This window comes from Salmo salar, chromosome 09 (assembly GCF_965601325.2).
Source record: "Salmo salar chromosome 09, fSalSal1, whole genome shotgun sequence".
Taxonomy (NCBI): Eukaryota; Metazoa; Chordata; class Actinopteri; order Salmoniformes; family Salmonidae; genus Salmo; species Salmo salar.
Window position 1 is genome coordinate 71547477 of NC_138299.1, and position 13485 is coordinate 71560961.

Consider the following 13485-nt stretch of genomic DNA (forward strand, 5'->3'; position numbering starts at 1 on the left):
TGTCACAATTTAAAATGTTTTGTGCAGAAGTCTTGATCATGTAATATCAAAATAACCACAAAAGTCAATTTTTGTATTTATTAGTGATGTACAGCACCTGTCACACAGTAATAACATCTAGTGTTAGTAAACCATACACCAATGTGAATACAGCAAATTCATACATACAGCTTAAGTCTGGAAAAACTAGAAACATTTGGTAAAAGCAATGTCCGCTGGCCTCTTCATTGGAGTTGCAGACTTTTAGCACCGAAAGTGGATCTCTACATTCCATCATAAATCCTCCTTTTTCTACGCCATTTCATACTTGTCGGTTACTCAATATGCCCTACAGTACATCCCCAGACATCTGCCACTGTTTGGATTGGTAACTAAACCCGTAGTATGCGAGTACTGGGATTATATGAAAGCAAGAGTGTTCTGAGTGGTTTTCCTTCCTCATTCCTGATCACTCACTCCACACAATGGCTTTTGCAAAGGCATGTCTTTATGGCTTGTCATGCACCATGTCAAGGGAAAGAATGATTTGTGTACTTTTCAGAAGGTCCAAAAAATAACCTTGGTACATTTAGAAATATTTGTATTTTTCAAATGTAAGATTTATTCAAATTCATGTGTTTTTTCACATTACAATTTTAGTAAGGGTCATTTTTTTTTTATGCCCGGGTGTCTATGTTTCTGCTTTGCCCACAGGGCCGAACTACCGCGTTTGTGGCCACCGGGAACCGGCCTCCGTTTTTTTGGGGGGTAATCCGTTAACTTCCTGCATTTCAACAAATTTTGCCATTGTGCAGAAGTTTATAGCAGTTTTCGAGTGCTATTCTGCACATTTTGTCATGAAGCTAACAGGACATGTTGCAGTTTTAAAGCTAAGTTCCTACAATTATACACTTTTTGCCATGGGGAAGGGATTTTTTTTGCTGTTTTATAGCTCATCTTATGCTTTTATTCACCTTTTGCCATGAGGCTGAGCGAAAATGTTGCAGTTTTAAAGCTAATTTCATGCAATTCTACACATTTTGCTATCATATGCTAATAAAAAACAATAGGTCGGGTGCACGCACCCGTTCGGTAATCTGTCCCTGCTTGGCCAACTAGTAATGGTCTTGCAATGTATTATTTTTGCTAGAATTAAATGGAATAATTCACAAAAACAGTAAACTACATTAAAAAAAAAGATGGTGTAAGAGTGAAGCATGCACATGCAATTTGTGTGTCCACATACAGTGTACAAAACATTAGCAACACCTCGTTCCATAACAGACTGACCAGGTGAAAGCTATGATCACTTGTTAAATCCACATCAATCAGTGTTAATGAAGGGGAGGAGACAGGTTAAAGAAGGATTTTTAAGCCTTGAGACCTGGATTGTGTATGTGTGCCATTCAGAAGGCGAATGGGCAAGACAAAAGATTTAAGTGCCTTTGAATGGGGTATGGTAGTAGGTGCCAGGCGCACTAGTTTGAGTGCGTCAAGAACAGCAATGCCGCTGGGTTTGTCACACAACAGTTTCCCGTGTGTATCAAGAATGGTCCACCACCCAAAGAACATCCAGCAAATTTGACACAACTGGGGGAAGCATTGGAGTCAATGTGGGCCAGCATCCCTGTGGAAGGCTTTTGACACCTTGTAGAGGCCATGCCCCAACAAATTGAATCTTTTCTGAGGGCAAAAGGTGATACAACTCAACATTAGTAAGGTGTTCCTAATGTTTTGTACACTGTGTACTTATTAAATGAATGACTTATGTGTGATGTCAGTGACAAGAAATGTGTGTGAGAGGCCTAGATGACTCTTGTGGATGACTGTCTACAATACAGTGTACTGAATATCACTGAAAACTGTGACTTGTTACAGGTCCTGTGTGGCTCAGTTGATAGAGCATGGTGCTTGTAATTCCAGGGTTGTGGGTTTGATTCCGATGGGGGACCGGTATGATTATTATTTTTTTAAATGTATGCGCTCACTACTGAAAGTTGCTCTGGATAAGAGTGTCTGCTAAATGACAAATATTTAACAAATGTCAACGTTCTCAAATATAAATCTGATGGATCTCTGGGATGCTAATGGTGGCTGTTGGTCCTCTTTCTTAGTCATTGTACAGGTCTACTGGTGGGATGGTCGGGGCTTCTCCCTCCTCTCCTGATCCTGCCAGGAGCCGCCACTGAGGCTCTACTGTGCTGAGACGCCTTACAGCTCATCATCCTTGGCCACTGGAAGAGAGACACACAGACAAGAGCACAATGACACATTGGCTAAGTGGATTTCTAGGGTAATGGTCCTTAACTGGTCCTATTTATGACCAATGATATGGGAGACCTATGTCTTATATGTGAATCTGGGGGAGACCTGAATACTTTGATCGGTTTCTATCAGATTTGTATCACATATCTAGCCCTGATTCCTTTTTTAGATCACTGGTAATGAAGAAGTGCTTAGATCTTGCAGGACGGAGAGCGTCCCTTGTTTTGAATAGTGTCCATCATCACAGATCACCAGGGTTGGAAGAACACCCAAAAGTAGAGCTTTCCTTTTGATATGAATGCTGTTCTCACTCAAACATCCAAGTTCTTTCCCCTGGAGTGCAGATGTATAGGCAGTGCAGTGAGTGCATCAAGTTACACACCCAGAAACACGCGCTGCCTTGTCGAAGGCAACCATCAAGCTAAGTATGCACTCCTAAACATGTCAGAACAGAATGGGAACCACGGCTAGCGGGCTTGAATTCCAAACAAGTCACACATACTGTACATACACACCCTTTGATTTGCCCTTTGAATACCTACATTTGCCCTTTGTATATGGTAAATATCCCCCTTTGCCATATTGTGTGGGTGTATAGATTTAACATGAAACAGAGTAGAAATAGCAGTGAAATAGAAAAGGATGCGCTGGGTACCTTTCTTGACAGGGATGTCATCGATGGACTCCACCACGTGAATGGTGCCCACCGCTGAGGCCTCTCCCTTGGCGTTGACAGCGTGGCACTCATACAACCCCGCCTCTTCCTTGGTGAGCGGCGAGATCTGAAAAGCATGGTGGTGGCGGTTATCGCCTTATCTGATTTTATCAGAACATGCAAGGCGACACAAACACAGCCTCATCTCTTCCTCCCAGCCAAGCTCGGCTCATTTCGACAGAGCAAGTGTGCCATTTCAATTGGAAAGAAGCGTTCTGGATTGTTTTACGGCTGTCTGACTGCTGTCCAGTGCTGGCTTGCACCTGTGTAGGTCTTTAGATACTTCTCACAAGTACAAACATATCATGGAAGATGGCCAATGAGTAGAAATTCTGAAATTCTATGAAGAAATTGAACAAATGTGATGTTTGACAGCAGGGGAGCAGAATACTGAGAGAGAGAAAAAGAGGGAGGGAGAGGGATAGGTAGATAGATCTAACCACTGAACAGGGCTCACCAATGTTTTCTGTTAATTTACTCGGACATGGAGGAAGGAGTTGCATGTGTATTAAACTCTCTGTTATGTAGAGGATCTGAACAGAACAAGTCAATGAGTAGCGTTCATGGATAACTTTGGAATGTGCCTCAAGTAATGTTATTCATAAATAAAGTAATAGAATGGCAGGTATCTAATACATAACTCTTCCATCCTATGCTTAATTTCTACCTTTACTACCTCTGTGTGTGGGCCTTGAGGTATTTGACTGATTTGTTTATGTGGGACGACCCACAAGTCTGTATGATTGCTAAAATCCTTTGTACTAACAGTGTTTCAAGTCAAGGTCTGATTTCACTATTACTGAAACAGGACCCAGGTGGTAAATACAAAGATCCAGTCCATCTAAAAAAACTGGAGACCCCTTACACTGCAGTGTTGTGATGCCAAAATCTTTGCAAAATGCATAGAATTTAAACGGTATTTTGTCAGATATTATTCATCCTAATCAGACAGGTTTTTTTTTACATGGATGATACATTGGAGATAATATAAGACATGTACTGGAAAGACTATAGAACACTATAAAAAATCTGGGAAACGAGGCCTGGTATTCATAGCTGACCTTGAAAAGGTCTTTGATAAAGTACAACTGGAATTTATATATAAATGCCTGGGCTATTTTAATTTTGGAGAATCTCTTATACAATGGCTTAAAGTTATGTTTACTAACCCCAGGTGTAAAATGGTAAATAATAGCTACTTCTCAAAAAGTATTAAATTGTCAAGAGGAGCAAAACAAGGTTGTCCACTATCGGCATATCTATTTATTATAGCCATTGAAATGTTAGATATTAAAATCAGATCCAACAATAATATCAATGGGCTAGAAATCCAGGGCTTAAAAATAAACGTGTCACTGTACGCTGACATTTCCTGTTTTCTTTTAACCCTCTTGTTTTGTCTGTTTCATGTTAATTAATTATGTTTTCCCGGTCCAAAATGTACTGCCCCATTATAGCTGATTTATAAATCCATAATAATACATATATTATCACCTAATGTTGTGTTAGATCTTTTTATCAACTTCAGTTCTTGTGAACATTACAAGTTTTGAACTTCTATTTGCTATTTATGGCCTGTAGGCCTCATTGACCTGAACTCATACAACAAATTTTTGAGTAAAAAAAGCATAATGTATGGATCATTTTTACTATAACAAATACTCAGATGAAACATATTGTGCTATTTATCACAGACTACTTTGTGTCAAAGTTTAACAAGGACATTTGTTTTGAAACCATTTCAAATTTTTAAATAGTGACAGGATTTTATGTCATCAACCTGGCGTATCTCTTTTCTGATAGAATTTTAATTGGACAGCCGACCTCTCCTCTCAGTTGGGGATGAAGACCAGGACAAATTCACATTCTTTGACAGGAATGTAACAACAACCTCAGGAGGGCCCTCTTCCTCATCACTGGATTGTTCCACATATTCTGTGTTGTCTTCAACTTCTGACACTTCCTCCTCTAATGCATCTTCACTGTCAGTTTCCTGGCCTCTCTCCTCCTCATGATTAAGAGCCTCACATACAGTATATAATTTGGTCATTGTGCTGCCACAGAATGAATTGTGAGCAAGGCCTCAAAAAAGCTTTATGAACCAGAGCTGCGAGAAAAGTTATATATATTATTGAAACAATGTTGTGATTATTTGTGAGAATGCCAACAGGTGTGGTTCCCTTGGGGGGAAAATTATATTGGGGAAAGGTTTCCGTGGGGGTTGTCATGGAAGCCAAGTAGGGGAGTGAGGTGTGTGTGTGTGTATGTGTGCTCAAACACACATGCATCTGGGGGTCTGGGAGAGTAAGTGTGTCCATCTGATTAATGGGCATGTGGTTTAACTCAATTTTATACACTAGTTGTAGTCTCACCCATTAATTTCTAATGACCGGTCATTTTTGACCGGGAACACCACAAGTGTACAAGAGTTAAATAAAACACCCAAAAATTTGATGAAAATCATCAAAATGTATTTTGTGTGTTCAGATGCCCTGTGTTGACAGGGCCTTACGACAATCAGATTAAATTAACTACATTTTTCAGACTACCGGAACAGAGCAGGAGGGTTAAATACACAATTTGGATCCCTCCACAGCCTCAGAGGATCTAGGTAATTGTTCTAACCTCTCTGGATTAAAACCGAATGATGATAAATGCACCATATTACATATTGGATCGCTTTTACATTACATTATATATATTACATTATAACTTTTACATTACCGTGTAGTTTACCAATAAAATGGTCCGACGGTGAAGTGGACATACTCGGTATTCATATCCCGAAAGAAAGAAATAATTTCACTGCAATATATTTTAATAGAAAGTTAGCCAAATTAGATAAGATTTTGCTACCATGGAAAGGGCAACACTTGTCTATTTCTGGAAAGATCACCTTGATTAATTATTTAGTCATATCCCAGTTTACCTATATACTTATGGCCCTGCCTACACCCAACAACTTTTTTAATTTTTATTATATGAGCAAAAAATATTCCACTTTACTTTATTCCACAAGCCAGACAAAATTAATCGGGAAAATTAAATAATCTCCAAAATATCACTATTTTTAAAACAAACAATAGACAGCTGGTTGCAATTTCAGTTTAATCCACCAGGAAAGTCAGAACAAATATTAGAATAAATATTATGGTTAAACTCAAATATACTAACTGATAATTGTTTTATTTTTTTTAACAGTACGATCTTTGTAAATTATATCATAAATATGACAGGTTGAGTTATGTCACACATGCAGATATTTCCTATATATCTAAAATTACAACCAACTGATTGCAGCATTACCGCATTACCACCATACAGGTTGCAAAATAGTTGGAAGGATATTTTCAATGTATGGCACATGGTTTTTGAACTGATATACAAAACGACGCTGGATTCAGAATAAACTAGAGTTTTTCAATTTAAATTATTATACAAAATTCTTGCAACCAATAGAATGTTATATACTGTATATGAGGGATACAAACATCCCAGCTCTGCAGATTTTGCTGCGAAGAGAGAGAATCATTAGATCACTTGTTTTGGGACTGCCCATATGTAGCTTGTTTTTGGTCGCAGGTTCAGAAATGGCTGAAAGATTGCAACATTGACTTGGAAATAGCACTGCTGGGGGATTTGAAAAGTCAATTGATCAATATAATAATACTCTTAGCAAAGGTGTTTATCTTTCATTTACAATCTGTAGAAACTATGAGAGGGGTTGAGGGTAGCTGAAGGCTGGGACTAATGTAAAATATACTGTCCGTGAAATGTATTTAGTATGGATAAGCTGGCTGGCAGTGGAAGCCTAAGTATTGTTTTCCATTAGTTGGGGTGGCAGGGTTACAAAACAATTATATATATTTTAGTATATATGGGGGATTGGAAATGATGCAGACAATTACTCCAATAGAAACCACAATCTATCTGCAATGTTAAAGTTGATCTACCCCCTACAAAATAAAACAAAAACATTAAAAAAGTAGTGTGTATCTGTGTGTTAATGTGTGTGTGAGGGGGCTGGTTGGACTCACCAAGACCCAGCCGGTGACCTCATGTTTCTCAGGTCCTCCACGGGTCTGAATGGCCAGGTTGTCTCTGTCTCCTGGAAGCAGCTCCATTCTCTGTTTTCCGCTGGTGACCTGGGAAAACAACCATTAACTTAATAACTAACTAATCCAATCAACCCATTAAAAGCATGCTGTGTGTGTGCAGCTGTGAAACTGAAAACATTCAACGCTTCAGCACAAGAAACAACTGGCTAAATCAAATGTTATTTCATGTCATCTACGATCACATTCTCTTTATATGACCTAAGCTCAGACACCAACGTCTACAGCTATAAAAACACATGATATAAGCAAAGAAAATAAAGGCTCATCTGAGAAATCTGTGGGACATAAGAAAGAGACAACAGAGAGACATAAGAAAGTATTGAAACGGAAAGATGGATGTAACACATATAGAGTTGCAAAGGGAGGGTATATTACTTGAAACTTTCAAAGTTTACCAGTAAACTACCAAAATGTTGGTATCTTTCAATGATTTTATGTAATCTATCACAAGACATCTAGTGTCCCTTTTGGATACTTCAGATTATCACAGGTGTCTGTAATTATCTCTTGCCCTCGGTGTGGCCTAATCACATGTAAAATATATGAAATAATTAAATAAGATTTTAAAATAAATAAAAAATACAGTGACAGCTGTAATGGCGGCGGATGAATGGTACGACAATGGGTCTCAGGATCTTGTCACGTTATATATGTGCATTAAAATTGCCATCGATGAAATGCAATTGTGTTCATTGTCCGTAGCTTATGCCTGCCCATACCATAACCGCACTGCCACCATGGGGCACTCTGTTCACAATGTTGACATCAGCAAATCACTCACCCACACAACGCCATACATGCCATCTGCCCGGTACAGTTGAAACTGGGAATTATTTGTGAAGAGCACACTTCTCCAGCATGCCAGTGACCATCAAAGGTGAGCATTTGCCCACTGAAGTTGGTTACGATGCCGAACTGTAGTCAGGTCAAGACCCTGGTGAGGACCACAAGCACGCAGATGAGCTTCCCTGAGATGGTTTCTGACATTTTGTGCAGAAATCCATAGATTGTGCAAACCCACAGTTTCATCAGCTGTCCGGGTGACTGGTCTCAGAAGAGCCCACAGGTGAAGAAGCCAGATTGTGGAGGTCCTGGGCTGGCGTGGTTACACTTGGCCTGCGGTTGTGAGGCCAGTTGGACGTACTGCAAAATTCTCTAAAACAACCGTAGTAGAGAAATGAACATTACATTTTCTGGCAACAGCTCTGGTGGACATTCCTGCAGGCAGCATGTCAATTGCGCGCTCCCTCCAAACTTGAGACATCTGTGGCATTGTGTTGTGTGACAAATCTGCACATTTTAGAGAGGCCTTTTATTGTCCGTAGCACAAGGTGCACCTGTGTAATGATCATGCCGTTAAATCAGCTTCTTGATATGCCATACCTGTCAGGTGGATGGATTATCTTGGCAAAGGAGAAATGCTTGCTAACAGGACTGTATACAAATTTGTGCACAACATTTGAGAGAAATAAGCTTTTTGTGCATATGGGACATGTACGGGATATTTTATTTCAGTTTATGAAACATGAGACTAATACTTTACATGTTGTGTTTTATATTTTTTGTTCAGTGTAAATGGGTCAAATTTAACAGGTCAAGGCAAATCTCAGATCTAAGGGCACAGTTCGAACAAAGCAACATTCTGTTTAGCTGAGAGAGAGTGGTAGTTTGGGCTAATCGAATCAATAAAACAATGCTTACAACATCAAACTTATATAAATGTAATCTCTCTCTCTCTCAGTGCAGGGAGACTTGTTTTGGCCCATCTTGATTAAATATCTCTTTTCATATTAAATCCTATATAGCGTGGTCTCTTGCACTATTTTGAGAGTAAGCAAACAGTGGGTTATCTTCCTCGTCTGTCCAGGAATGATGAGTTGTGTTCTCCACATTGACTTCTTGCATCCTGACTTTCAATGGCCCTGTTTGTCTCCCCTCCCTTACCCCTTTCTTACATATTTTCTCAACCTCATTCTGAATTATCCTCAATAACTTTAGTATTTTTAGTCTCTCTTTAGTCTTCGTGAAACCAATGGGAATTTCATGCCTCTTTACTTTTTTCCATGAAGAATGTTAAGAATGTTAGCCGCTAACCGTGGGTATGAGTAAAGCCTTGACTGTAAAGATCAGATCATATTTAAGGATTTCCCCTCTAACCTCTCATGTCCTGTGCTATTGTGTCAGTGTGTGGTTAACAATAGCATGCTTCATATCCTCTATTTTCACATCTCTTTCATCCATTGTGTCCCCAAATACAGAGCCCAAATCAACCATCAGTGGAAGGGGACGTATGATTAACTTGACATAGGAAAATACATTAACGACCTACCGTATGTACAGTTCTTTGGACCATCATACAAAACTACATATGGGAGTGTTTCTGAAATACTTTTCTCAAAGCATGGAGCGATTTTTTTATTTTTTTTGCACCACACCTGAGAAAAGTGTGGATTCAAAAGTCCTAGAGACCTCACAATTTAACCTTCTGGTACCTTCTTCCAGGTGATCACGGGGGTGGGGATTCCAATGGCCTCGCAGCTCAGGTACACCTGGGAGCCTGTGACATTGTAGACCTCACCAGGGGCCGTCACAATGACAGGTGCTGTGGAGGAGAAGAAAAAATAGAAAAAACTGAGACGATTGAGTGGCTTTATCATCTCCTTCAAATCAACCTGTAATGCTTATCTTTTAACTTGGGCGGAATCAGAGATAGCTCTGTTGGAATCCACTGGGACTAGCTGGTACAGGTCTGAAAGCAGTAATATCCTAACAGATGTTCTGATTGATATGTGATAAATGTATTATATAAATGAACAGATAGCATCTCCAGTCCCTTTTAGCCATCCAGAAAGGAATGAATGTGCCTTTTTTTTAGGTCAGTACAGTAAGTGAAGGAGTTGATGTAACATGGACCACATAAAGGAGTTCAGAAAGAATTCTGTTAGTGAGGAATTTAGTGAAATATTAAGCATACTTTCTCCCTTTAGTTTCCTCATGCCAGTCAGAATTAGTTAAAAAGTAACTCTGTTTGGTTTCTCAATACGAACACTGAACATTACTGTCATTGCCTTTCAAACATTGGGACAGGTTTTATGCGGATTTGCACAAATTCACAAATATTATTTAATCTGATAAACAAAACTTCTAGTAATGTGCTTGGCTCAAACAGAATTTTCTGTTTTTATGGATCAAGAAAATGTGTGCATTTACAGTTGAAGTCAGAAGTTTACATACACCTTAGCCAAATACATTTAAACTCAGTTTTTCACAATTCCTGACATTTAATCCTAGTAAAAATTCCCTGTTTTAGGTCAGTTAGGAACACCACTTTATTTTAAGAATGTGAAATGTCAGAATAATAGTATAGAGTGATTTATTTCAGCTTTTATTTCTTTCATCACGTTCCCAGTGGGTCAGAAGTTTACATACACTCAATTAGTATTTGGTAGCATTGCCTTTAAAATTGTTTAACTTGGGTCAAACGTTTCAGGTAGCCTTCCACAAGCTTCTTGAGATGTTGCTTCAATATATCCGCATAATTTTCTTTCCTCATGATGCCATCTATTTTGTGAAGTGCAACAGTCCCTCCTGCAGCAAAGCACCACCACAACATGATGCTGCCACCCCCATGCTTCACGGTTGGGATGGTGATCTTCGGCTTGCAAGCCTCCCCCTTTTTCCTCCAAACATAACAATGGTCATTATGGCCAAACAGTTCTAATTTTGTTTCATCACACCAGAGGACATTTCTCCAAAAAGTACGATCTTTGTCCTTATACGCAGTTGCAAACCGTAGTCTGGCTTTTTTATGGCGGTTTTGGAGCAGTGGCTTCTTCCTTGCTGAGCGGCCTTTCAGGTTATGTCGATATAGGACTCGTTTTACTGTGGATATAGATACTTTTGTACCGGTTTCCTCCAGCATCTTCACAAGGTCCTTTGCTGTTGTTCTGGGATTGATTTGCACTTTTCGCACCAAAGTACGTTCATCTCTAGGAGACAGAACGCGTCTCCTTCCTGAGCAGTATGACGGCTGCGTGGTCCCATGGTGTTTGTACTTGCGTACTATTGTTTGTACAGATGAAGTGGTACCTTCAGGCGATTGGAAATTTGATTTTCCCATGATGTCAAGCAAAGAGGCACTGAGTTTGAAGGTAGGCCTTGAAATACATCCACAGGTACACCTCCAATTGACTCAAATTATGTCAATTAGCCTATCAGAAGCTTCTAACGCCATGACATCATTTTCTGGAATTTTCCAAGCTGTTTAAAGGCACAGTCAACTTAGTGTATGTAAACTTCTGACCCACTGGAATCGTGATACAGTGAAATAATCTGTCTGTAAACAATTGTTGGAAAAATGTACTTGTGTCATGCACAAAGTACATGTCCTAACCGACTTGACAAAACTATAGTTTGTAAACAGAAATTTGTGGAGTGGTTGAAAAACGAGTTTTAATGACTCCAACATAAGTGAATGTAAACTTCCGACTTCAACTGTACATAACTTCACACTTCTGGCACATAATACTTTGTATGTGGGGCACAAGTGTGGACAGAAATGTAGCTTTACTGAAATCTTATTTTAGTTATGAAGACTAGGCTTTGGATGACAGGGGTTGCAAAGTGAAGGCCTCTTTAGAATAATGTTATGATGCCACATGCTTATGGAAGATTGAATAGGGTTGTCTTCTCAATACTCTAACCCAAGGAATGGATATGATCATGACTATAATAAATAAGCACTGTCTCATATACTGTAGGTAGAGGCCCCTGTTATTTTGAGTTCCGGTGAAATTTACTGTTGCCAGTGGTCAACAAAATCCTGAAATAGGCCTAGCTAATAGACCCTGAGAAAACAAGTACAACATGGAGTAGAGTTAGGAAGGGTGGCCTTGAACTTGAACCTAAAGTAGTGCTATCTTTAACCTCTCTGCGAGCCTTAAGGGTGCAGCTAAAGTTGCTCTCTGACCTTACCCTGTTGGATATGGGCAAATTAGTCTGTGGCTTTTCGCGTGTGGTATGACTTTTTTTTCTGCCAGGCAGCGTTTTTTTTTTCACGACCCGAACCCTTTCACGTGCCTAATCCAGAACCAGCATGCAGTTATAATTAATCATGTAAAGGTTCACTGAACTAAACACTGAAGCCAACGGGCTTTGCTGTAAACCAACAGCGCCTGTCTGTGTGTATGTAGGCGAGGCGCTGCTGTTTGATTGACAGCCATTCTCCTTTACAAAATGTAAAATCCCTCCCTTGGAGGGTGGAATTTCAGACATGTCTGTTCAGGGCTGTGGAGGGTGCCACCCCAGAGTGGAGACAATGGCTTTCAGCTTAGTCAGTGGCTGTCTTGAGTTAACTCTGGTTATTTTGCAAGGGTTATAGAGGTAGAGGATGATGTTAACCTTGTCCACACCCAGTGCCACAGATTTTCCATATTTCTCAACCAGTTCTTCTATCCAGTAACTAAAGAGCACTCATGTCTCTGCATGGGTCCCAAGACAAATCAGTGCATTGTGGCAGTGATGTACAATAACAATGTAAGTTGATGGTGCATTGGTCAAGTCAAATCAATATAATTTAGAATCAGTTCATGCAAGGCAAACATTGACAATAGATGAGATACCAGCAGTGATTAATACATTAACAGAATTTTCAGTTAGTTAATGGTTAATTAGCCTACTCAAGAAATCTTAACGTTATTTATTTTAACTACATTACTGAGAAAGGAGAAACATGAGTCATCACACCAAAATGTAATTTATTTGGCACCTTGGTGAACTATTGGCTATCAGGCTAGAATGTATTTCAGTGAGATTCGAATTATTTTAGTGCAATACACAAAATATTACTGTTTCCAAAATTGACAGAATTCAATTTACACTAGCCTACTACTGCGCTCTTTATAATAGAAGTCTCCCCCATTCTCACCTGTTGCGCATTTTCCTTTATTCAGGACTTTTATTTCAGGCTTCTCCTCGCTCACCGCTTTCAGGCTGGCAACTTTCAAGTCGCAGCCAGTTTTATAGGTCACTCCATCGGAGCCACACACTTCGTATTTGGTCTTGCAGGCGCAAACTCCGAGCTTAGTCTTCTTGTTCTTGTCGCTCTTAACGCACTCCAGTCCAGAGGCGCAACGCTTGGCTGTGGTCCCGCGCCCCCTGCATGGCTCCCCCTCTCCAGCCGCGCAAAGTGAACAACAACCGCAGGAATCGAAAATCGTGCCAGACTTGCAGCCCACCTCTGGAAGAGGGTCGCACAGACTGGGTTCGCAAGCGCCACAACTGCGCGGCACTCGGTCCGCAGATGCGGACGCAAGTGACAACGATAAGAACACAGCGAAAAACACTAACATGTTGCTTGCTGAGTTTACAGTTGCGGTTCTATGTGTTCAGACTCCTACAGTGTGAAGC

The 13485-nt window shown here is 39.9% G+C and overlaps 1 protein-coding gene across 1 annotated transcript; it reads right to left on the bottom strand.

Moving 5' to 3' along the window:
- Positions 1 to 63: 63 nt before the first annotated feature.
- igfbp7 (insulin-like growth factor binding protein 7) lies at positions 64 to 13466 on the bottom strand. The gene is made up of 5 exons (NM_001123651.4): positions 13004 to 13466; positions 9570 to 9679; positions 6997 to 7104; positions 2900 to 3026; positions 64 to 2213 (listed from the first exon to the last, which is right to left on the bottom strand). The coding sequence occupies exons 1-5, from the start codon at positions 13425 to 13427 to the stop codon at positions 2191 to 2193; spliced, it is 792 nt and encodes a 263-aa protein (NP_001117123.2). The 5' UTR covers positions 13428 to 13466; the 3' UTR covers positions 64 to 2190.
- Between the last annotated feature and the right edge of the window lie 19 nt (positions 13467 to 13485).